Genomic DNA, 24,966 nt, shown 5'->3' with positions numbered 1-24,966 from the left:
TGAAGACGAAACTTGCTTTTTAGCCTCTGAAGAAGAAACTTGCTTTATAGCCTCTGAAGAAGATCCTGCATGCTAGGACCGAAACGTCAGGCCAGCTTACTTTTACACACACACAGCAAACTTGTAAACTGAGCAGTGAAAAGTTTGTTCTTTTTATTCTCTGTTGGTGGCGGGGAGGGGGGGGGGGGGCTGTGCGGTAGTTTTTAGTCCTTCAATTAATTAAGACAATACAAACTATCAAACAGTATATTTATACTCCTGTTTCCTTAGTTTTAATGGGCTACAGTATATGTATTACAGGTTAGTCGTGTGATTCACAGTACGTATAAACAACACCATGTGGTTTTTTCTCTGCTCATATAGTTCGAAAGTGATAATGTTTACAGTACGGTACCATTGAAGATCCCTCTTGCCATATCTCCCGTTGACTGTGTGAACATCACAAGAGAGTTTACCCCGAACTACTTCAGACAGCCTTTTGTCCAACAAGGGAATTTTTTCCCACAATTGACTGGGATTCAATTTTTCACATCCTGCAAAGAAAGTCAGGATTGCATCAACAGGTTGGCTGATATGAGAATATCGGACATTTTTCTGGACAATTGTATCGTCAGGGACTTCTATGACTTTCTGTTTAATGGTTATGAGAATTGCTTCGGTGAGTGAATCTGTGAATTCATATTTTCATTTCAGATTGCTTGACTTTTAATTTCTCTGTTGATTAGAAATCGTTTACCATAACTGTGTATGACGTCTTATAAACACTCTCTCGATCCATACAGCTTTTCTCTTCAATCTCTTATGGATAAGCTACCACCAACTAAACTGCCTTAATATCGCAACCTGAGCCGTGAGCACTGTATTGACCATGCGCAAGCCTGTAACTTTATTCCACACTAAATTAGGGGAGAGATCAAGTGAAATTACTTGGAAGTACTTTCAAGTTCAAGTACTTTCAAGCATTTACATACCTGTAGATCATTAGGGGTGAGTGGAATATATCTTGGGCTGCCGCTAACCACAAGAAGTGATAGGGGGGAAACGGTTTCGGAAGTGTAATCTGGTAGGTTCATTAGCTCAGGTTGCCCTGAAATTAGGGAAAAATTAAAAGGGCATAAAGCATGCAGACTACTGGATGAGACTGTTGCACAGTGAGGTAGAAGCATCTTCTGTCAGAATTAGAACTGTAAACTCAGAACAATAAATATTAGACTATAAACAATATTGTACCTAGGCTTCAAAACATTTTAAAACAAAAGGAATGTTAGAAAGTGGTACCACCACAAAACTTGTTAGATATGCTCAATTGGCCATATTAAAGTAAAGTAAAGTAAAGTAAAGTAAAGTTTATTATGTCTTCATTTTATGATTGATATCAATAAATTTTACTTTACTTTACTTATACAGTTTTTTCCCCCCTTCTAATTATGATGTAACATGCCAACTGATTTATTCATTTTGAAACCCACAAACTCACCTTCTGAGTACATGCTGCATATGCGTGATCGATGAAGATTGATTTTCTTTTATTCTGTACATGTGCTGACCACAGTGCCACCAAAAATCACGTACATCTCCCCAAATGCATCCTTGTTGTCCTCTGCCTATGTCTACACTGCCCTCTGCCAAGCAGAAGGTCTGCCAACTCCGTTCATAGTTTGGCTAGACGGAAATAAACAACCGTTCAGCAGGATGCCGAGCAGATCAATATCTTTCATAAACCTGCACTTGGATGAAAATGAATCGTTTCAAGAGTAGGACTTTTTCACTTCATTATTTCTCAGATATATGCTATGTATTTGTATCATATAATCCACATTTATCCAAATACTCAAACCGTTAATATATACCAATCTTAATTATATGCTTAATTGCAAAGGGGCATGTGAGTTTGCACTAGTTTATGACTGTGTCAACTGATTATGATGCAGTCATCATGAGGGTCAATGATATGTTGGCGGGAAGAAATTAAAGATGTGTCATAATTAACATGCCCGCATTGCTGTTTGTTTATAAGTACCATGTCAAAACTATACAAGTTGCTAAGGGGGCTATATAGCTGCTAGCTTCAATCTGCAGCAAGGATTTGCAGGACCTAATCAATTCTATTGCACCACTGTAGAGATAATTAACTTTATTCACAGATATATACTTCCTAAGTATCACACAAAGTATGTGAAATATACCTCTTTTTGTTCTCTGTGTTCATAAAGAGTGAGCTGCAGAGCGGTCAGTGATGGTAACTCGGTCCATGAGGAAACAATCAGAATCACTAGATTTGGTAAGCAGATGTGATATATACAAAACTGAGGAAAGGAATGTTAGAAAGTGGTATACCACCACAAAACTTGTTAGATATGCTAAATTGGCCATATTGGCCAGTATTGCTTATATATAGTTTTAAAATATCTATTTTCAAGGTATTCTATAAACTTAAAATTGTTCATAAGTTTCAATGGTGTCAAAAATATATTTTTTGAACCCATAATTCCATATTTTATTGTTTTTATGATGTGGTACTTATGGAACGGTCGGAAGATTGGAAGATGCTGTCAAAATGTGAAGATCTTCTCTCTGTAATGATTGATTTAGTTCATTATTTTGCTGCAAAGTGTTCAAGTGTTGATATTGCAAGCGTAATGAACTATTTTGTTTCATAACTGATGTTGCATGGACAAGATCTTTAAGTGATCAATTTTATCATTGTGCTGAAAACAGTTAAGTTGATGACATTTGATAATTATATTGTCATGTTTGCATCACCATGCTGAATTTTTGCACTCATCAGATTTGAAGCATTGTCTTGCATTTTGTTGCAAATTGGTATATTTTAACTGAACAATTAACCATTTTGTTGGAAAAATGTTGGTAATGTTTTAACTGAACAATTAATCATTTTGTTGAAAATTGCTACATCATTTTATCCAAGGAGATCTTAACTAATTGACAGCAAAGGCTTAATGTTTCCATGGTTACTTATAGCAAAACATTTTTCTAACAAAACTAACCAAGAACTAACTAAGAACCAACAGCTCATGTTTTACACTATATGACATTTAATTTACTGTGTAGCTATACTGATCATGTAATGAGTGAACCAATCATGCAATTAGCTGAGGACTCAAATTTGGACCTAGAAGTTTCCAATTGATATACTGTCTAATAAAAACTAAAAACTTGAGAGCTGGAAAACATATTTCATTTTCTGAATTTTTACCTGTTTTCAAGCTAGTAAACGTTTTTGTACCATTATAATTTTCAATAACAAGCAAGTAATTTGCCGATGATGCTTTTTGTTTTTTGAACTTCAAATGTTTTCATGATCAGTTGTGATCAAGTGAATTGATAGCATTATTTAAAAGTTCATTTAAAAAAAAAAAAGGAAAGTTGCACTCGTCTTGATGATGTCTTTCAGATTTTCAAGACTGCGAAACGGATCTGATGCACAGATGTTTTTGTACCATTATAATTTTCAATAACAAGCAAGTAATTTGCCGATGATGCTTTTTGTTTTTTGAACTTCAAATGTTTTCATGATCAGTTGTGATCAAGTGAATTGATAGCATTATTTAAAAGTTCATATAAAAAAAAAGGAACGTTGCACTCGTCTTGATGATGTCTTTCAGATTTTCAAGACTGCGAAACGGATCTGATGCACAGATGTTTTTGTACCATTATAATTTTCAATAACAAGCAAGTAATTTGCCGATGATGCTTTTTGTTTTTTGAACTTCAAATGTTTTCATGATCAGTTGTGATCAAGTGAATTGATAGCATTATTTAAAAGTTCATATAAAAAAAAAAAAGGAAAGTTGCACTCGTCTTGATGATGTCTTTCAGATTTTCAAGACTGCGAAACGGATCTGATGCACAGATGTTTTTGTACCATTATAATTTTCAATAACAAGCAAGTAATTTGCCGATGATGCTTTTTGTCTTTTGAACTTCAAATGTTTTCATGATCAGTTGTGATCAAGTGAATTGATAGCATTATTTAAAAGTTCATATAAAAAAAAAAATGAAAGTTGCACTCGTCTTGATGATGTCTTTCAGATTTTCAAGACTGCGAAACGGATCTGATGCACAGATGTTTTTGTACCATTATAATTTTCAATAACAAGCAAGTAATTTGCCGATGATGCTTTTTGTTTTTTGAACTTCAAATGTTTTCATGATCAGTTGTGATCAAGTGAATTGATAGCATTATTTAAAAGTTCATATAAAAAAAAAGAAGGAAAGTTGCACTCGTCTTGATGATGTCTTTCAGATTTTCAAGACTGCGAAACGGATCTGATGCACAGATGTTTTTGTACCATTATAATTTTCAATAACAAGCAAGTAATTTGCCGATGATGCTTTTTGTTTTTTGAACTTCAAATGTTTTCATGATCAGTTGTGATCAAGTGAATTGATAGCATTATTTAAAAGTTCATATAAAAAAAAAATGAAAGTTGCACTCGTCTTGATGATGTCTTTCAGATTTTCAAGACTGCAAAACGGATCTGATGCACAGATGTTTTTGTACCATTATAATTTTCAATAACAAGCAAGTAATTTGCCGATGATGCTTTTTGTTTTTTGAACTTCAAATGTTTTCATGATCAGTTGTGATCAAGTGAATTGATAGCATTATTTAAAAGTTCATATAAAAAAAAAAAGGAACGTTGCACTCGTCTTGATGATGTCTTTCAGATTTTCAAGACTGCGAAACGGATCTGATGCACAGATGTTTTTGTACCATTATAATTTTCAATAACAAGCAAGTAATTTGCCGATGATGCTTTTTGTTTTTTGAACTTCAAATGTTTTCATGATCAGTTGTGATCAAGTGAATTGATAGCATTATTTAAAAGTTCATATAAAAAAAAAAGGAAAGTTGCACTCGTCTTGATGATGTCTTTCAGATTTTCAAGACTGCGAAACGGATCTGATGGACAGGGTGAACTCCAGGGAATGTTTGATGATGCACGACTTTTTCACTGAACGAGGGACATCTGATGTTGAGGTGTCTTTGGATGGTCTCATATCCATGGTAACCGTGCATATAGTCCTATTCGGGCCTGAAGCAATTGTTGACCTGACCATGAAGATAAGTACTTTAGACGTTGCCGATGATTCTCTACTACGTCAAAAGAGGGGTTTTGGAAATTTACTATATAGTAAGGTTTACAAACGGACTGTCCTACAGGGTGGACGTCTGCCCCTCGAACTGCCAATTGATCCCCCGTTGAGAGTGTCAAATCAAACTCGGCTAAACATTTTCATATCTGCCGTTTATTCGAATTCGATTGACCCAATTTCTTTTATTAATTTTTTACTTTTTATTATCGATCTGTCTGGAATTCCTTGTGATCTAGTAGCTTGCGATTCAAAGGATTTGGCAGAAGCATTAGCCAACGTTTGCTTCAGTGGGCAATATCTACCAGAACTTGAAGGAAGGAGGTCTTTGGTGGAATCTTTCCAGACGTTATGCACGGGTATTACATTGGCAGGTATGGAAAACTCATTGACAATGTTCCAGGAATTGTACCCACAGCATTTAATACTTCCATTATGGTGAGATTTTTCCTTTTGAAGACTTCTTCTATGTTGAGCTTATCATAAAATATTAGGACCCTGTACATTACTTGGAAGCATGAATTTGTACCTTACCCCCAAAAAAAACAAAGAACAGATTTTCATAGCTCTTTTGGTTTTGATAATTGAAAAACTTTTTTGACAAACTATAGGGAAACTCCATCATTGTAAAAGTCTGAAAAATGTTATGTAACTATATTACTGTATGGATGAATGATATAAGGTCATCACAATATGTTGCCCCCTCCCCTCCCCCTCCCCTCCCCCCTCCAAAAAGAAATGCTAGAAAGTTGGATAATGGTCGCCCATATGAGAAGTAGTATATATCGTGCTACTTCCCCACCCCCCTCCTGGGAGCTGCAGTTGGGAACCCCATTTGGGAGCCACATTTGAAAGCCGTTTCGGGAGCCTTTGCCAATGTTTTCTGGGAGCCGTTTCGGGAGCCTTTGTTTTTTCTATCTGTTTGGGGAGCGTTATCGTTTCCCACAAAAAAATTTTTTTTTAAATTTAAGTGCTGCCTGCTGTCAGTCGAGTTTTGTGTTTCAGTTTGAAGAAATGTCCCTATAAACAGAAATGAAGTTCATATCAATTAAATTGGGAAGACTTTACTTTAATAGTCTAATACACAGACCATGCATTAGGTTTGCAGTCTCTCAGATGCAAAGCTATATAAATGCAATAGGAAAACATGTAACACTTTTTGCAGCCTCAAGTATTAAGATATGTTTACAATACAATAAAAATTTGTCAAGGAAATATGAGTGTGCATGGAAAGGCACCCAAGGGTGTTCTGTCGTTCGTTTGAAGTAAAAAAATCATGTTTCGGTTGAGTTTATTATAATTTGTTAGAATTCTAACACTGGATTAAAGGCAGTTAAGACTTAATTTCTCACAAAGAAACGTCTAATGCCCGTAATCTGACCTAGTTTCGAATGAGGTGTAACAGAAGTGTTAGACACCGCCATCGATCCCAGAAAATACACACTCAGCTTGTTACCGTCGGTAATTAGACACTAGTGTACAGTCAAAACATGCAGCTACGGTCAATACCCACAACACAGAGTACATAGCAGCGATGGACATCTCAGGTCCAGATAAAAGATAACAAGGTTTCATGTTTCATTACTGTCTGCATTTTGTAGGGACAAGAAGAAAACTTCACTAGCAAGCAACAAATAGTTAAATATTTTCAGAGGGCGTCACACGGTTTGTGGCCAGTCTTCAATGCCTTTAATATAAACATTTAAGGCCTGCACTGCAGTGGATAACTTACATATGACAAATGCATCAACAATTTAGCCTTAAAGGAGTTTTCCAGAAATTTAAGTTGGATATCTTGAAACGAGAATAGCTCAGTACCCTCGTACAAATATTTCCTTCTTTTGCATGCGTGCATTTGCGGTATGTGCTCAGAGAGCGTGTGGGGAATGTGCAAATTACGCTCTTTTGGAACGTTTTCATGCATGCAATTACTGTTGCATGCATGTAAATGATGAAATTGCACGCTCTGGGCATGCATGCAGGGGGATTATATTGCACGCTCCGGGTACGCATGCAGGGAGATAAAAAACGCGTGCATAGAATTTACATCATGCGTGTGGGGAACATGCAAATTGTGTTCAATTGGAACGTTTTCACGCATGCATCTTAAAAACGCGTTCTGCTTGACAAACGTTTGCATGCATGCAAATTTGCACGCTGAATTTTCACGCATGCATTTTAAAAACGTGCTATGCTTGACAAACTTTTGCATGCATGCATGCACGCATGATATCCAGTTGGTATAATTGTGCATTAATTACTGGATGAAAACAAAATTAATATAAAAACATGCTTGGAATATTTTCAATTCTCTCTGAATTATAAGTTTTTTTCAATATTTACTTTGAAATTTAGAACAAAATAACTTCCCTGAAAGATTGAAATAGGTAGATAAAAAAGTGCATGGAATATTTTCAATTCTCTCTTATTTACTAAGGAACAATTAAATGGTAGAACAAAATACATGGTATTGCTACTATATAAGATTTATAAACAAGAGCCCAAGGGCACTATGATGAATGTTACCAAGTTTCATGTAGATCCAACAATGTTTAGTAATTTGACCTCAAATGACATGTATTTGTACATAAAGGTAACATTGGTACATGTTCATCGTGCGTATATGTAAGGGTGTTAGCCACTGAAAATAAATGTTTGCTCTTGATCAGAGAACTCTGGGTTTGGTGTGATGACCAAACACAGAGCAAGACACATAAGTATGTAAACTCAACTGGATTGGATCAAAATAAATTATAATTATGAATAACAAACAATATACAGCTTATCTGGGCCCAGTCAAAGAATTAAATAAAATAACTTACAGTTGTGAGGTGCGCACCCAAATGTTAAAGTTAATACACTAAATTTAAAAGTCTGTTCTGGTGAGTTGGCCTGCTGGTGACATCAAGTATTGTTTTCTCTTCGCTCTCTTCGCTTTGATTCAGAACCAGTCATCACTCTTCAACCTGACCCTGTGTTGGAAATGAAGACTGGCGGTTCCTTGGACACCAGCTGTAAAGCAGACCATTCTGTGGGTATCGCATGGTTCAAGAAGGAATGGTATGGGGAGGTAGAGACAACCATCAGAGGCAACATCTTGAGTTTTGTGAACCTGGAGGTAAAGGATCAAGGACTTTACTACTGTAGAGCTGAAGGAGGTATCGGTTTTGAGGATTCATCAGCAGAGAGTCAACCCGTTGTTGTCTTGTTGTCAGGTGAACTAAATTCAGTTTATTTTGTGCCTTCAATTTGTTATACTCATACACCATATGACTATATATTGTCAGAAATACTTCCAAATAAAGTTATGGGGTGAATTATTTATAAAAGAGAAACATTTTTCTTACCTTCATGGTATCCAATCAATAAGATTGCAGACCAGGTCCACCTCAATTTTTGTTCAGATTGTAACCCCCCCCCCCCCCAAAAAAGAAGAAGAATAAAACTGCACATAATGCTGTTTTATAAACATCAAAGATGATATATATAGCACCAGGTTGCTCTTTAAACACTCTAACTCAAGAACCCCGCCTGTTAGACTGGACAACAGCCAATAAATGTGCCCCAACCCTTCCCACCCTAATTACAATTAGTCCTAGAGATAATTCATTTGGGAAAAGTGCAGACTTAACATTTATCAGAGACATCTTTGGTCAATATGTCCTGTCGGAATGATTATTCAGAATCAGATGATTTGTTTACTACCCACCAAGTGTAGTCTCCCGTTCACTCTAATTGGTCAAAATGTTGAAGATAATGGACAAGAAGAAAAAAGCTAAAATATTACCAGACACCGGTAGTACAATATCTGAGTTATCCAAAAGGGTCTCACAACTCAGATTTCCTTAAAAGTTTACAGCAGGTTTTTTTAGCACAACAATACTTGGTTGTGTTCTATATTTAGAACTAATTAAGAGACATTGTATGTATTGTATGTGTTTTAGATCCTCCTGCAAGCAGGAATTCCTGAAGAAGCCTCATTGGCTTATCAAAGCCGCAAGTTGACCGTAGTCAGTCTCTTAGATTCATATTTAATGTCCGTGATTATGAATTGTCAATTGTCAACAACTCTGTAACTGGATGACATACATTAATCTTGTCACAGGCATTAATCACTGAGCTGACACTCATTGTGTTACGAATTACAACCTTGTGTTACGAGCAAGCTAAACTAAAATTTGTACTCATTGCTTGTTTAAGAAACAACCTGTATGTTTTTTTTTACCAAACTGGGCCGAATTGCACTGCAGTCTAAAACTGGCCCCCCAAAGAACACCCTCATTTCTTTTGTGTTATATAAGTCACAAATGATGAGTTGGAGAATTTCATAAAAATTATATGTGTGTGTAGGGTTTGTCCCCTATAAAAAAAACTTCAGATATACTGTATTGCATGGCACTGGCTATAGACGCCAAGCTTCAACTGCACAGTATACTATGAAAGCAATGCTTTTTATGCAAAAAAATTGCCATCATTATAAAATTCCAGTCCTAAGATGCAGTATCGCTATGCAGTAACCATGGAGACAGAACCGAAGCAAATAATCAGATCACAAGAACGTTCAAATCCTTTTTTTTTTTTGGACTCGTCATATGATAAGATGTTAGTGTTCTGATCCTTTGCCGACTCATATGAGTCTTTGGCATGTGATCTGATCGCATGCTTGTCATCAGAATACAGTAATAAAATAATAATTAAAGGAATTTACACGACTCTTGGGTTTCTGGTTTCTTGATCCCTAAAACGACAGATTCAAACACATAACTGATTGACTCAGAGAGTGAAGATATTTGATATCGAGACTTGCTCTGGTGACATAACCGACCATCCAGTAGCTTGATCTCCATGGTAATATATACATACCAGTATTATAGTTGTATTATGATCATCTCATTACATCATATATGTCATTACTTGTGTATAAACTAATCTCATCCCTTTTTGTTGTTCCTGAATTAGGCAGAGACACTTATCTTCTGGAGATGAGTTTTAATGGTTTGAATTACACCGATGACCTAGCTGACCCCACCAGTTTTGCCTACATGAACATTAGCAGCATTATTGAGAGTTATGTGAGTGCAGCGACTATTATTCAGAAATTGCTCCAAAAACACAAATTCATCTTGATATGCTATATCATCCACTATATGGGTGATTGCATCTTCAGTATAGCTGATAGGCTATATGCCAAGGCTCCGTAAATATATGACACTACACTGCTCCTAGATGTAGTTTAAGGTATGTCTGTGCACCGAAGAAAATATAATATAATGTCGAGGCATCGGTTAAAGAAATAACATATTATCATTCATCCTTTAGTAGTCCGTGCTTAAATGTTGTCACTGTTAGTTGTAGCTGGGCTTTGTTGATTTTGTTGTTGTTGTTTTTCTAAGAATAAATTAAAACTTTACTTGTCAAAAGTGTCCATAACGAAGAGGGGTATGTGTCAGGTCATTTTAAGAAACTGTTATCGTAATTAAACAGACCTTTAATTACAACATACTTATCCGCATCATAGTCATAATTATCGTTTGGTCTCATCACTTGCAGTACGTGGAGAGGTTGAGTAATTTTTCTGAAATATCAAGTTTCGACGATGTTAGTGTTCAGAGACTGCGAAGTGGCAGCGTCGTTGCCGAAACACGAATCACGTTAAGTAGTAATAGCTCGAGGCAAACGGCAAAGGATTCTCTGATGAGGCAGCTTCGTCAGGAATTAAGTGGTTTAGAACCCGATTTGCAGACCCTAACAATTCAAAGCATATGTGAGTACTCAGATATACATATATAAATGCCTATCGAAAGGGTCATAGCACTGAAACTGCAAGCACTACTCACAGTGCACGAATGATGCGCTGAGGGCACAATGGTGTTTGTCTGATTCTGCTTTGATTATATACTTCATACCTTTTAGCACTCTGTATATACCTTGTATTTGTACTTATTTATTTAAGATTTTTCTATATTCCCATGTAAAGTCCTTTGAGATATTCTTTCATGCATGTAATAATGGGCCATATAAATACATATATTATTATTTAGCATTATTATTCACAGTCAGCTTAAAGGTATGATGTATTGGCCCCAAATATGCTAGATATTCAAGTATGGTCATCTTTGGTCAAAATTCTGGAACTGCTTTTACTACAACCTTTGATGAAATTTTACCCACTGGGACATTCAGTCATCTTGTGTGTTCCTTAAAAATGTCTGAGAATAATTTGGAGAGCAAATTAAGACCTCTAGGATGGTACTTTTTGAAAACTTCTATCAATTTACAGCGTGCTATATTTGGGCCCATTGAAAAAAAAATCTTTCTAGACTCGCTTCATGGTTTTGGGTTCTGTTATGTAACGTTCTGTAACGCAATGTCCAGTTTACATGTGCTGACCAGTTGGTGGATTAAATTCACAATTAAATAAACAACTGATAAAACTCTCTTCTAAAGCTACAGTTTGCATTTTATTGTAACTTTTAATCACTCAGACCAAACCATCCAAATATCCAATTCATATAATTGTATAATGGCCAATCATTACTGGTAGATATTTGATCTAATTTGTTAAAACCACATTACTACTCTTGATCATCAAGTTATTAACAATTTTTTTTTCATATAATTCATAAAAGCTTCCAATTTGTGTCCCACAAATTTACTGTAAGGCTTTCTTTATTGTTTACAAACTGTTTCGCCGTTTTTCCGTATTCTCATCATCATCATGGTGATAACAGTGGACTACACATAAACAGATAAGGTTTCCATGTGTATTACTCTTTTCTGAGCTATACGCCCTGTTGTGTCACCAGAAATCTCGCTGCAGCGCAGAAAATTACTGGTATCGTGAAAACCACTTCAGATGCTATTTTTCCTGTACTGTCATGTCCTGCTTTCAGAGCACTTGTACTGTCAGTATGAGCAGTATGAATATCATGCATTGCGTTTCTATCATATAAAGGTTAGGAACTGTTTGTACTGTCAGTACGTGTGTTTTAAAGCATGATATGTGATGACATTACAGAGTGGTATTAGCACTAGGAAATTATCCCCACTTGTTTTCAAGGAATGTGTGTTTGTGTCTGGAATCAGTGCCGCGAGCCTTTTTGTATTTTCATGCAGTATGTCTGTATGTGTTGACTGTTTAAGAACCGGTTTCTGTTCTAATTTTCCTTCTTGTTTGTCTTTCCTTTTGAAGCTTTCTGTGCAAAGGAGACTGTGAACAATACTTTAGCTGGTCAGCTGACATTTAATGATGTTAACATTGCTCAGAGGATCGATTCAGTCGAAGTTTGTCCCATCTATACTAGTGAAGGTGAGAGCAAAGTATCAATCGTGACAAAATCATTTGCATTCGAAACATAGTTAATGGCACAATAGCTGTGAAAACAGTATTGTTTTAACTAAACACATGGATGTTCTTGACTGTTTCCAAAAAGTTTTTCTCAACATTCTTTCAATAGTATAATACATGGGTGTGTGAACCTGAAACAGAAAAATAATAAATATCATGACAAATATGATGCACAGCTTTCATGTACACAGTGTACGCACAAGAGGACGACATTAAATGTAATCTTGAGCTCAAAGTCTGAAGAGGACAAGGAAAATATCTATTTCTATTGTGTGAGCAAACTCCTATAAGAGCAGGGGTCGTGGTTAAATGGCTAAATGGCTTGCGGTCTATGGATTGCAGCTTCAAATCCTGGCCAGATCATTACTTCAAGTCCTGGCCAGATCATTACTTCAAGTCCTTTCCAGATCATTACTTCAAGTCCTGGCCAGATCATTACTTCAAGTCCTGGCCAGATCATTACTTCAAGTCCTGGCCAGATCATTACTTCAAGTCCTGGGCAGATTATTACTTGAAGTCCTGGCCAGATCATTACTTGAAGTCCTGGTCAGATCATTACTTTAAGTCCTGGCCAGATCATTACTTCAAGTCCTGGCCAGATTATTACTTGAAGTCCTGGCCAGATCATTACTTGAAGTCCTGGTCAGATCATTACTTTAAGTCCTGGCCAGATCATTACTTCAAGTCCTGGCCAGATCATTACTTTAAGTCCTGGCCAGATCATTATTTCAGGTCCTGGCCAGATCATTACTTGAAGTCCTGGTCAGATCATTACTTTAAGTCCTGGCCAGATCATTACTTCAAGTCCTGTCCAGATCATTATTTCAGGTCCTGGCCAGATCATTACTTCAAGTCCTGGCCAGATCATTATTTCAAGTCCTGGCCAGATCATTACTTCAAGTCCTGGCCAGATTATTACTTGAAGTCCTGGCCAGATCATTACTTCAAGTCCTGGTCAGATCATTACTTCAAGTCCTGGCCAGATCATTATTTCAGGTCCTGGCCAGATCATTACTTCAAATCCTGGCCAGATCATTATTTCAAGTCCTGGCCAGATCATTACTTCAAGTCCTGGCCAGATTATTACTTGAAGTCCTGGCCAGATCATTACTTCAAGTCCTGGTCAGATCATTACTTTAAGTCCTGGCCAGATCATTATTTCAGGTCCTGGCCAGATCATTACTTGAAGTCCTGGTCAGATCATTACTTTAAGTCCTGGCCAGATCATTACTTCAAGTCCTGGTCAGATCATTATTTCAGGTCCTGGCCAGATCATTACTTCAAGTCCTGGCCAGATCATTATTTCAAGTCCTGGCCAGATCATTACTTCAAGTCCTGGCCAGATTATTACTTGAAGTCCTGGCCAGATCATTACTTCAAGTCCTGGTCAGATCATTACTTCAAGTCCTGGCCAGATCATTATTTCAGGTCCTGGCCAGATCATTACTTCAAATCCTGGCCAGATCATTATTTCAAGTCCTGGCCAGATCATTACTTCAAGTCCTGGCCAGATTATTACTTGAAGTCCTGGCCAGATCATTACTTCAAGTCCTTGCCAGATCATTACTTCAAGTCCTGGCCAGATCATTGTGTTGATCGTTTTGTCCTTAGCACTTTTATCTTCATTGCCTCTCTTTTACCCAAGTGTAGAAATATAGGGACCTAGCTGCCAAGAAGCTTCTAACTGTATTTGCATGCACTGGTTTGAGGCTGCGCTTGCTTTATGGGAAGTCCCCCAGTGGACACGTTGATGGAGCACTGTAGTGCCCCGCCAGAAGACAGTGTTTAAAATTGTGCGTGGGGTGTGTAGGGTGTGTTGGGTGTGTGACCAGGGGTGAAAGGGTGTGAAGACTTGCGCAAAAAGAAACATCTAATGCCAGTAATCTGACCTAGTTTCAAATGAGGTGTAACAGAAGTGTTAGACACCACCATCGATCCCAGAAAATACACACACACAGCTTGCTACCATCGGTAATTAGACACTAGTGTACAGTCAGTACATACAGCTGCTGTCAATACCCACAGCACAGTGCAAACGATACAGCGATAGACATCTCAGGTCCAGCTAAAGATAACAAGGTATCAGGTTTCATTAGTCTGCATTTTGTAGTTACAAGAAGAAAACTTGCATGCAACAGAAAGTTAACTACTTTTCAGTGGCCGCACGAGTTTGGGGCGAGTCTAATTCAATGCTTTTAACTGTTGTAAAAGTTGTGTTGAGATGCGAATTAGGCCTTGGCTTGTATTCAACTGTAAACCTTGAAATAAATTGACTTAACTTTATACTTGGAAGTAGACATTGCATGGTTTCAGTGTTGGGTCCAGTTTGTTCCCCTACAGCAGTGTACTGCAGTATTTGAAAGAACGCTAGGAAACCTAGCTAGGCTTGGTGTAAAGTATTTTGAAAAATATAGCTGGTGACTCTTATTGCATGCACCGTCACATTGATTGGTTGAGCTGACTTTTTTTCCCCCTTTTTTTCCCCCTTCCTCCCCCCCCCCCTTCTTTTAGCCTTTGAAGAAGATCCTGCTAGGATTGAAACGTCAGGCCAACTTACTTTTACACATTCTCCTACAAAGGCTCTTTAGTGGATAGGTAGTTTGCTAACAGTTTTATTTTATTTTTATATTTATTTTGACTTATTTATCGTCACATGCAGCTGGGACACCAAGAGCGTCCAGGGCCTGCATTGGAGACTTTGTTGACCCCAGCGTTTGGGCGGAAGAAGTACTTGTACAAATAAACAATTGTTACAGGGAAGCTGATGATCAAGATAATAATCTCCAAGTATTGTCAGATGTAAGTAGTGAGTGAATCAGAGGAGAAAATATAAGTTGAAAGGAGCCACAATGCCCTACCCCCACCCCCACCCCCACCCCCCTACCAGTTCAAGCTCAGTGGTACTCCATCTTATGTTATCCAACTTTTACTTAGTGGGAATACCACTAGTTCTTTGTTCAGGTAGTACACCATTCAGAAGTCCACAAAATATTTTTATGTGATGAATGTGTAAGTATTACTATTAGGGCTGGATAAATCAGTTGCAGGTAGAGAGCTGCACTGGATATGTTTTCCTGGAAGTCACAGCTGGTTCGAATCTCATTCTGGTCGGAAATGTCTTTGATCGCCTTGCTTAATATGGTTTTCTTACAGCAAATGCAGATTTGAGATTAAAGATGCAGGATTCATATCAATTAATGTTCAGTATAGTGTTGAAAGTGCCATCTATGGTGGCACAAAGTGTGTGTATAAAGTGTGCATGCATCCCCACATGCTGAAATGTGGGGTCCAGGAGTCCACTCAAGGGCTCCTTTGCAAGCCCATGGGCAAGATCAGAGCAGGGTGTCGAAGCTAGACAAAGTTCCCAGATGCTCCTAAAATTGTAAAGTATCTTGTTACCTTTCTGGAAGCCAATTGTGTGAATACGATGAGACCAACTGATCTGTATAGGCCTATACATATTTAAAAGAGTGTGTATTATAAGTTTGCTGTGTGTCACTGTGACAACTTTTAACGTAGAACATCCATATTGGATTAACCAACACTACTTTTGGTTTTAAATGGAATATGATTTCAGATACTACTGTCTGCATGACAACAATCCAATGAGGTTGAGTAAGCTTTGTAAATTACTCGATTAATATTCTAAATGAAGTGACCAGTTTCTGCCTCGTCCTCTTTTATAATTATACCCTGTAGTATCTCGACGATAACCCTGTGACTAACGATAATGTGACAACCGTGTCACGTGACCTGGCTGATGTCACCAAAACGGATGATCTAGACAGGGATGATCTGGTGACAGTGGCAAAGCTTCTAGAAATGATTATTGTCTTGAACGTTTCTTTGCCTGAGGTATGTTAAGGATTTTTATTCTTTGCTCACGGAATAAGACAAAGAAATCTTTTTGATGATTGCATTGGTGTATGTTTGTGATGCTTTGGTTGTTAACTCTTTAATACAAAAGTTAAAGCTTGAATTTACACCATACTTGGTATGTGGATCCACCTAATTCAGTACAAAAACCACATTATTTTCTGCAGTGGTCAAAGGTCATTTTAGGTCACCAGAGGTCAAATTCTGAAAACATTTTTAACATAACTCCAAAAGTGAAAGATTTGGGTTTACTTCATACTACGTGGTATGTGGATCCACCTTATTCAGAACATTATTTATACTGTTTTCCAAAGCGGTCACTTGATGCCAAGAGAGATCAAAGTCTGTAAACTGTAAACAAAAAACTTGTTGGATGAACTTGACACTTTGAATATGTGGATCCTCCTTACTGAACTGTCTGTGCACAGTTTACAGTAAATGTGATTCTCACACAGTAATGTAAATGTGGCAAGGAATTACTAAGCCTCTTAGTTTTTCTAATTTAAACTCTTTTGATAAATCGTTCTTCAAAATTGGGAGAACAATAGAGAATACAATCCCATTATTACACTCAGTCATTCATATTTGGTTGTATCCAGTGGTGGAGCGTCCATACAGTCAGGGGGGCAGATGCCCCCCCCCCCTCCCTGACGGACTCAAATGGACTGCTGGCGCCCTTTTCAGCATTTTACCACTTTTTACTTATTCGCGATTATTTACTTTTTTATTGCTCTCTCATCTACCTATTAACATTTGTCACATTTTGTTGGCGATGACACCTATTTATTCTTCGTTTATCTGCAAATTGGCAAGGCCAGGAAAGGGTCATTTCCGGCGATCTAGGAAGTATGTTTACTCAAAAATTTCTGTACGCTCTGCGCCAACCTGTGGTGGCGCTCCGCTTAGATAGCGTCAAAAGCGCATCTACAGACCATTCGCGCCCCCCTTGACCAAAACCCCTAGCTCTGCCACTGGTTGTATCATTCTGTGTCTTTCTGCACTTTATTTGACATTTTAGGTGACCAGAAACGTGATTGAAGTTGTAGATAATGTTCTTGACTTAGATGAGAATGTATACAACGAAAGCACACCTTTCGAGGCTCCTTCCAGAATCCTTCAGGCTTTGGAAACTCAGCTGACAAACTTACACCAACAAGCAGAAGATTTGAACTTCACAGAAGTCAGGGACAATATCGCCGTGAGGGCTTTCACGGCAGATCAGAATACCTTTCTGTCAGAAATCACATTTGGGACGTTTTTCAATTCTAATACGAGGAATATTCAGGAAGATTTGGATGACAGCCTGATAAATGTCTTCAAAGATGCTGGTCCATCCATACTGGATGATGTAAAGGCCTCTATCACCCTGCCAACTAGTCTCCTAGATGCTATCCAGTATGGTAAGATGCCTCATTCAAGTGGAAGAACCCTTGATATTGAAGATGAACTGGTCTATTCCGTATGGCAGTGGCTAATTGGTTGGTCTCCAAAAAGGGAGGCTAATTGAGCTAGCTTTATCATGTAACTTGAGAAGATCAGAGTTTTGGGCTGGCTGAAAACTTCAGACATAATTGTACTCGTAAAATACTTATTAAAAACTTGAATTTATTAAAAATATTGAAAATTATAATACTGAGTGGATGTGGGGTTCTTTTGTTGTTGTTATTTTGTTTTGGTGAGAAAACTTCAATAATTATAATTTCCCTATATGGTCACCATAGAGACGTCTGATCACAAGAATTTCACTATACCGACAACATGCACTTTCTATGAGCAGCTATTAAGGTGGTAGGGGCATTTTTCATGGGAGTGAATGTGCTGTATAGCTTTCATTAAATCTGTTAATTGTAAGCGAAGAAAAGGCAGGAACAGTAACCAGATAATATTTCCTTTCGCAGATTTTGGATTAAACCTCTTAAGTCTTCAGCAAACTTTTTCCGTCCTTGTGTAAATTAGCCTTTTTAGCTCATACCAGCATGCTGGTGTGAGCTATTGTTACAGTGCGGCTTCTACCACTCTATCACTCTATCCGTCCACAATTGGTAAAACCCCTCCCACTCGCACAGTGTTTGATGGAATTTCATGAAACTTGGACACAAGGACCATTGGGTATAGGGCCATCAGAGATGGTCCGAAATTTGTGGTCAAAGGTCACCTGTGGGCCGTAATGGGCCATTTTGTGGAAATACGCAAAATGCTTCTTCTCCTACAGATTCCATGGTACAATGTTGAGGGTTTGTCACGATAGTACTATGGAAGTTTTACCTTCAGGGTGTTCATGAATTTGAGATCAAAGATCAACTAGGGGTCTTTTGTGGCCCAGGCCGCGGCCCTATATTTTCAAATTGCTCCTGTTCGTACAGTGTATGGCCAGTTATAATGAAACTTGGTCACAACATCCCTCGGGATGAGAGTTACAAGGGGTGTTCGGAAAATTGAGGTCAAAGGTCATTTAGGGGGTCATCGGGGGTCATTCTTTGTAATATTTTCAAATATCCCAATCTCCTCAAGATTTTGATGGATAATAATTTTTGGTCAAAAGTTAATTATTTACAATTAATCCCCATTGTTTAAAAAAATTTGAGCCTTCACCTTTTGCAAAAGCTCCTTTAATTTGTCTCCCAGTCTCTGCAGTGTTTGTTTACATTTGTGGTTAAGCTCTGCAGAGGCTGTTAGTGGAATTAAAGCAGGACTGAGAGTTGTTATTAACTGTTGAACTGTAAGCATGAGAGCCCTATAACCAATCAGCACTTGCCGATTCTTAGAAGTCTTTGAGCCTGAGGTATATAGGCAGCCAGCCAAAATTTTGGCAAGGAATGCTTCAGGTCTGCTCAGGTAGAGGGGAGAAAGTTTAATAGGGTAGGTCAGTGGTATTGTTTGAGAGAGTGGGTAAAATAGGATTTAAAGGGGGAAAATAGGAATTATAGCCAGTGGTGTGGCCAGGATTCTGCTAACGAAGGGGGGGGGGGTATCCCTCATGGGCCCAAAATTGGTGGAATCTGAAAAATGGCCTGAAATTTGGTGGGCCATAAAGTTTTGTGGGCCCTACATTTTTAAGCTCTAAAAGGTATGAGCTTCTGCACCATTGGTGCTCTAGTTTTTAGCCTCTGAAGAAGATCCTGCTAGGATCGAAACATCAGGCCAACTTTCTTTTACAGTACATTCTCCTACACAGGCTCTCTAGTGGATAAAGCAGTTTGCTAACAGTTTTCTTTTATCTTGTGTAAAATTACTTAAGAATCTGCAAGTTTCATGAACATTACTACTTGGTCTGTCTCAAATGCAGCTCCATCGGATGCAGTTCCTCTCACTTTTGTCATCTACCGGACCAGTAATCTATTTATAAGCAGCGGCAGTTCACAGATGGATGAGGAAGTTGAGACTCTCATTGTATCAGCAACAATTGAAGGCCAGAAGATAACAAACTTGAACGATCCAGTCGTTACAAGGTTTCATTTACTGCCAGTGAGTAGATAGTCTGGTAATCTCCAAACTTCTTGAGAATTAGGACGTAAATTATTTTTGTTCTTTTTCTTATATCAAGTTTTTCTTCCTTTCTTTTGGGAATTCTCATCTACAAGCTTCTTTATGAAATTTTCTCAGGAATCTTTATTTATAATTTTAAATAAATAATTTTAAATATATTTTAAATAAATAATTTTAATAATTTTAAATATAATTTTAAATTACATTGAGACATCTGAGATTTTTTTTCACTCTTTTTTAATAATATATGTTTGTTCAGCTTGCAACAGGATAAAGGTCAAAGTTCAAACAAATCAAAGAACCAAATATCTTAGGCGGTTAGACGGGTAAATGGCGTTGCAACTATGTGAAAGATCATTTGAAACAGCTTTTGAATTTCACCAAGGTTTTTGATGCCTTCCAAGTATTACTGAAAATTATACTTTAGATCAAGTTTCTGCCCAAATTTGTCCAAACGTTTTGTGAATTCTCTCTGTAATTCATAACCATAGGACATAATGTATAGCACTGTTATATCCTTCAGTGAAAAATTATTAGATATCATTAACTTTGAAATTACTGGCTAAGTCTACATGTTCCCTCTCTAATTAACATTGTCAAGAGAACTTGTTAATTTCATACACATTTTAGGGTACAGGTAAGAATCCACTTTAATAACAATAAACCATGACCAATTTTCACATCTCCGAGAAACATCATGTTGGAACGAAGCATTTTTCTCAAATTCTCAAAGTTTAACATTGTCACTTCAAATGTTTTTCTCGAAAATACATCATTTCTTTTTGTGTAATTAGAAAGTAGTAATCAAGAACGGCGGACTATATTTACTGAAGAATGCAATAAAAGAAATTTAATAATTTAATGATGGGACGATTTGGTTTTGAACATATTTCAGATTGAAGGCTCAACTACAGACAGCACCAGGCAGTGTGTGTTTTGGGATTTTTCTCTGGCTGGAGGTTTCGGCGACTGGTCTTCGGAGGGATGCGAATTGGTATCTGGTCCGGGTGAGAACGGTGATCCTCTCGTTGAGTGCCATTGTAGCCATCTGACAAACTTTGCCGTACTAGTGGTGAGGCTAATTTAGTAGTTCTCTTCCTGTAGAGGCTGTGATAGCTTACAAGTGGACAGTATGACAGTTTGCCATAGTATGAACATTGATAGCTTACAAGGGAACATTATGACAGTTTGCCATAGTATAACGTTGATAGCTTACAAGGGGGCAGTATGACAATTTGCCATAGAATAACGTTGATAGCATACAAAGGGACAGTATGACAGTTCGCCATTGTATGAACGTTGATAGCTTACAAGGGGGCAGTATGACAATTTGCCATAGAATAACGTTGATAGCATACAAGGGGACAGTATGACAGTTCGCCATTGTATGAACGTTGATAGCTTACAAGGGGACAGTATGACAGTTTGCCACAATGCTGATTACGATCCCAGTAATTTATTTTATTTTATTTTTGTTTTGTATTTGGGTTGAATGGGTGGGATAAGGGGTATGTGGCTTTGTGAGGGGGGAGGGGGTGGGTGAGCAATCTCCATCATCAGTCAAGTGAAAACCTTCAGCCGAGGGATCTTTTTTCAAACTTCATTATTTAGAGCACAACCTCGAGTTTACACCTAAATATAGACCAAATTTATACCCTAGATATATCTCAGAATACAGAAATACATTTGACATCTAAACTTTGACTTTCCCCTCTGGGGGAAGACCCTCTGACCCTCCTATACAAGGAAGTCACAAAAATAATGCCTCCCTCCAAGTACCACGACTTAGAGGAAATCAAAATCTTTTTGTTTTGAAATGTCCATCATACCAAGGACTAAATCTTCAAAAATAAATATATAGAAAAGAAGGATGGAGAAAAAAAAGAACCTAATAAATTATGTTTTCTGACTAGTCTTTTTTTTTTTTTTTAATCATCAAGTGAAATCTTGAGTATTGCACTAATCGACCAATAAAAATACTGTATCCAATCTTCATGTAAATTTAAATGTTTATTCATAACAGGATATTCAAGGAGATGTAGAGAGTCTTGTCCTGGATGTTCTGAGTATCATAGGTTGTGTGATCTCCATTGTTGCTCTTCTCATCACCTTGATAGCATTCCTGGCAATCAAGTAAGCTTATGTGACCCTTGACCTTTTCCCTTACCTTTACCATTCCCCCCCCCCCTTCTTCACCCTCTCATTCATATCCTGATTAGAAATGTTACTATATACTCCTTGACAAAAAGTAAATACATTCTTGTTTGACCCTGTGTGTCAAGGCTGTGATTGTGTTACCATTGTCTGTTGTGTATCATGTGTCCCTTAGAAAATTAGGGAGTAAAGATACTATATTCAAAAGAACAGATACTACACATGAAGGGTTGAGAGTGGATGTCAGTTACTACCTAAAGTAGTGTGGTTTTGTGCCCAGGTTCTAATCTTGGGTGACTTAAAGGCATTGAAGACTCGCCCCAAACCGTGTGCGGCCATCTGAAATAGTTAACTCTCCGTTGCTTGCAAGTGACGTTTTGTTCGTGTCGCTACAAAATGCAGACAGTAATGAAACGTGATACCTTGTTATCTTTAGCTGGACCTGAGATGTCCATCGCTGTATCGTTTCTACACTGAGCTGTGGGTATTGACCGCAGCTGTATGTACTGACTGTACACTAGTGTCTAATTACCGACGGTAGCAAGCTGTGTGTGTGTATTTCTGGGATCCATGGTAGTTTCTAACACTTTTGTTACACCTCATCCGAAACTAGGTCAGATTACCGGCATTAGACGTTTCTTTTTGCGCGAGTCTTCACACCCTTTAATTATCTTGAAAAGTTGTTTGACCAAGTAGAAACTGAAATTGTTGTCAGCATATTAAACTGCATTGCTGTGGGTTGTGGAAATCTCTTTTGGTTATCTCTTTAGAAAATTAAAAACCAGTTGGCAACTGCATGTCTTATCTGATGCTGGTTAATAATCAGTACCATGTCAATTATTCCAATCTAGTGTTAAAACAATCAAAGAGACCTTATATCAAATTCTGGTTAATCTGCTATTTTAACTTAAAGGGTGACTGTCAGAACATTTCTTAAGAATTTTATCAAAGTGACTGGACCTCTGAGTCTAATACACAGACCAGTAGGTCTGTTTCTCAGATGCAACACAAAGCTAAATAAGGGAAACATCACAATTGATGGCCTTGCAAGCTTAAATGACATGTTTACAATAGATTAATTATAACATTTGTCAATGATAAAAGATGTTGAATGACATCCAAGGGTGATCTCTGTTAAAAAAGCATGTTTTGACCAAGTTAATTTGGAATTGATACAATTAATAGATTAACATGAACGTTTTGGCCTGTTCTGAAAGCCATGATATTAGCTATAGCAACATTACTGGTTCTCAAATGTGGTTAGTTTGTTCCGTAATATGACATTTCAAATTTAAATTCTGCCGACAACCACCATTTAAACTTTGTTTCTCTTCAGGAAACTTCGATCCAAACGGCCACAGCAAGTTTTGATAAATCTATGCTTTGCGCTCCTCGGACTCTACCTGTCTTTCTTGATCGGGATCAACCGAGCAAACCTAGACGTCGGCTGCGTCATATTTGGCGCCCTCATCCACTACTTCTGTCTCGCCTCCATCTCCTGGATGAGCGTTGAGGCAACGATCATGTACCTTCTCTTTGTTAAAGTGTTTGATGCTGGGATTAATTTTTTCATGAGAAAAGCATCATTAGTTGCTTGGGGTAAATATTTCTGCCTAATTTCCTTGTCTGATATGCCAAAATCTTGGCTCGCTTTATTTCCCTCTTGATAAATTTTTTAGTATGAGGATCGAGTTAACCAACTAACTGTTACCCTTCTCTCCTTTGATAAATTGTGTAATTAATCATATATATATATTTATATATATTTATACACATATATATTGTTTGAATGCACACACCAATTGATTTTCGAACAGATAACAAATGTCGCTGTTTTGTAATATGAAATTTTATGATTTTATACTTGTGAAATTTTCAACTTTTTGTTGGGATCATTTGCCTTAAAATATTGCTTCCTTTAGGTGTGAAGAATATATGCTTAATAACAATGGAGCCTTTTTTTTTTGTCAAAAAGTAAATTTTCATGTGATTTTTTGCATGATTTTTCAAGCTCAAGGCAAATTTTTAGGATTTTTTCTAATTTTCTCATGGACAACCAGGTCTTACTGGTTTGGTTGTCAGAACAGCAAATTTGGATTTGTCCCACCACCCCAATTTTTTTTTTAAGCAAAATAACAAAGATTGACCAAAAACACACCAGAAAAATTCCACTTGCTGACCGGTTTAATAATTATGGAAGTCATCAGTGGGTGGTAGGATTCGAACCCTGGACCTTTGTGTCACAGAACTATAGTCTGTACCACTGAGCCACTGTGATTCTACTCTTGTGAATGTGTATTATAGGCTTTATATAACTGTCAATGAGATGACATTAACCATGTATCATGATTGTACAGAGTGCACCTCTGGTGCTTTTGAATCTGACAATGTACACAGAATAACCACTTTTAGAGCCGAGCCAAGCCTTATTTATGAAATGAATTTGTGGCAATTTCAATTAATGATGTAAATCATACCTCATGGAAGTTTGGTGCAAAGGCATCATGATGAGGTGATATCTTACGGTTCTGTTATTTATTTATTTAATATTTTCTTTTTACTTCAGGTCTACCACTGGTAGTTGTCATTGTATCAGCTATTCTCAAACCAAACAATTATACTGGGAAGTAGTAAGTTGATAATTTAACAATATTTTGTAAATAAATCGTAAACCATTTTCAGGAGGAGAGCTTTTAGCAAACCATGACAAATAAAGACGATACGATATGTTACATTGATGTTGGTATTTTTTTTTTAGTATAGGATCATTGCTTCACCATGATATTCACTTTCTGTTTGTCCCTCCCCCCACACCCAACTCCACCCCCCACCCAATAAAACAGAATTATTTCTCTCCAATCCATTCATGTAAGCTAAACATTCATTCGTACTTTGTTTTATTTTACTTTAAGAGTCTATAAATTTGATCATTTTGAAAATTCTAAAAAAAGTTCAAATGGGACATTTATGTCAATCAAATTTAA

At 37.3% G+C, this 24,966-nt stretch overlaps 1 protein-coding gene across 2 annotated transcripts in view; it reads left to right on the top strand.

The window, feature by feature from the left end:
- Positions 1–24,966, top strand: part of LOC139958830 (uncharacterized) — a 54,744-nt gene that overhangs the window by 27,754 nt on the left and 2,024 nt on the right. For both annotated transcript variants that reach the window (XM_071956205.1, XM_071956206.1), the window contains 16 exons: positions 364–658; positions 1,553–1,754; positions 2,214–2,281; positions 4,905–5,492; positions 8,064–8,333; positions 10,078–10,190; positions 10,669–10,882; positions 12,311–12,427; positions 15,126–15,265; positions 16,166–16,321; positions 17,361–17,742; positions 19,629–19,807; positions 20,724–20,900; positions 21,852–21,961; positions 23,319–23,581; positions 24,549–24,612. In XM_071956205.1, coding sequence (XP_071812306.1) covers positions 364–658; positions 1,553–1,754; positions 2,214–2,281; positions 4,905–5,492; positions 8,064–8,333; positions 10,078–10,190; positions 10,669–10,882; positions 12,311–12,427; positions 15,126–15,265; positions 16,166–16,321; positions 17,361–17,742; positions 19,629–19,807; positions 20,724–20,900; positions 21,852–21,961; positions 23,319–23,581; positions 24,549–24,612 — 3,338 coding nt within the window. The remainder of the gene's footprint in view (positions 1–363; positions 659–1,552; positions 1,755–2,213; positions 2,282–4,904; positions 5,493–8,063; positions 8,334–10,077; positions 10,191–10,668; positions 10,883–12,310; positions 12,428–15,125; positions 15,266–16,165; positions 16,322–17,360; positions 17,743–19,628; positions 19,808–20,723; positions 20,901–21,851; positions 21,962–23,318; positions 23,582–24,548; positions 24,613–24,966) is intronic.

Source organism: Apostichopus japonicus, chromosome 18 (genome assembly GCF_037975245.1).
Source record: "Apostichopus japonicus isolate 1M-3 chromosome 18, ASM3797524v1, whole genome shotgun sequence".
NCBI classification, from domain to species: Eukaryota; Metazoa; Echinodermata; class Holothuroidea; order Aspidochirotida; family Stichopodidae; genus Apostichopus; species Apostichopus japonicus.
The sequence above is the reverse complement of the archived record's forward strand: the minus strand, read 5'-3'. Positions and strand labels throughout refer to the sequence as shown.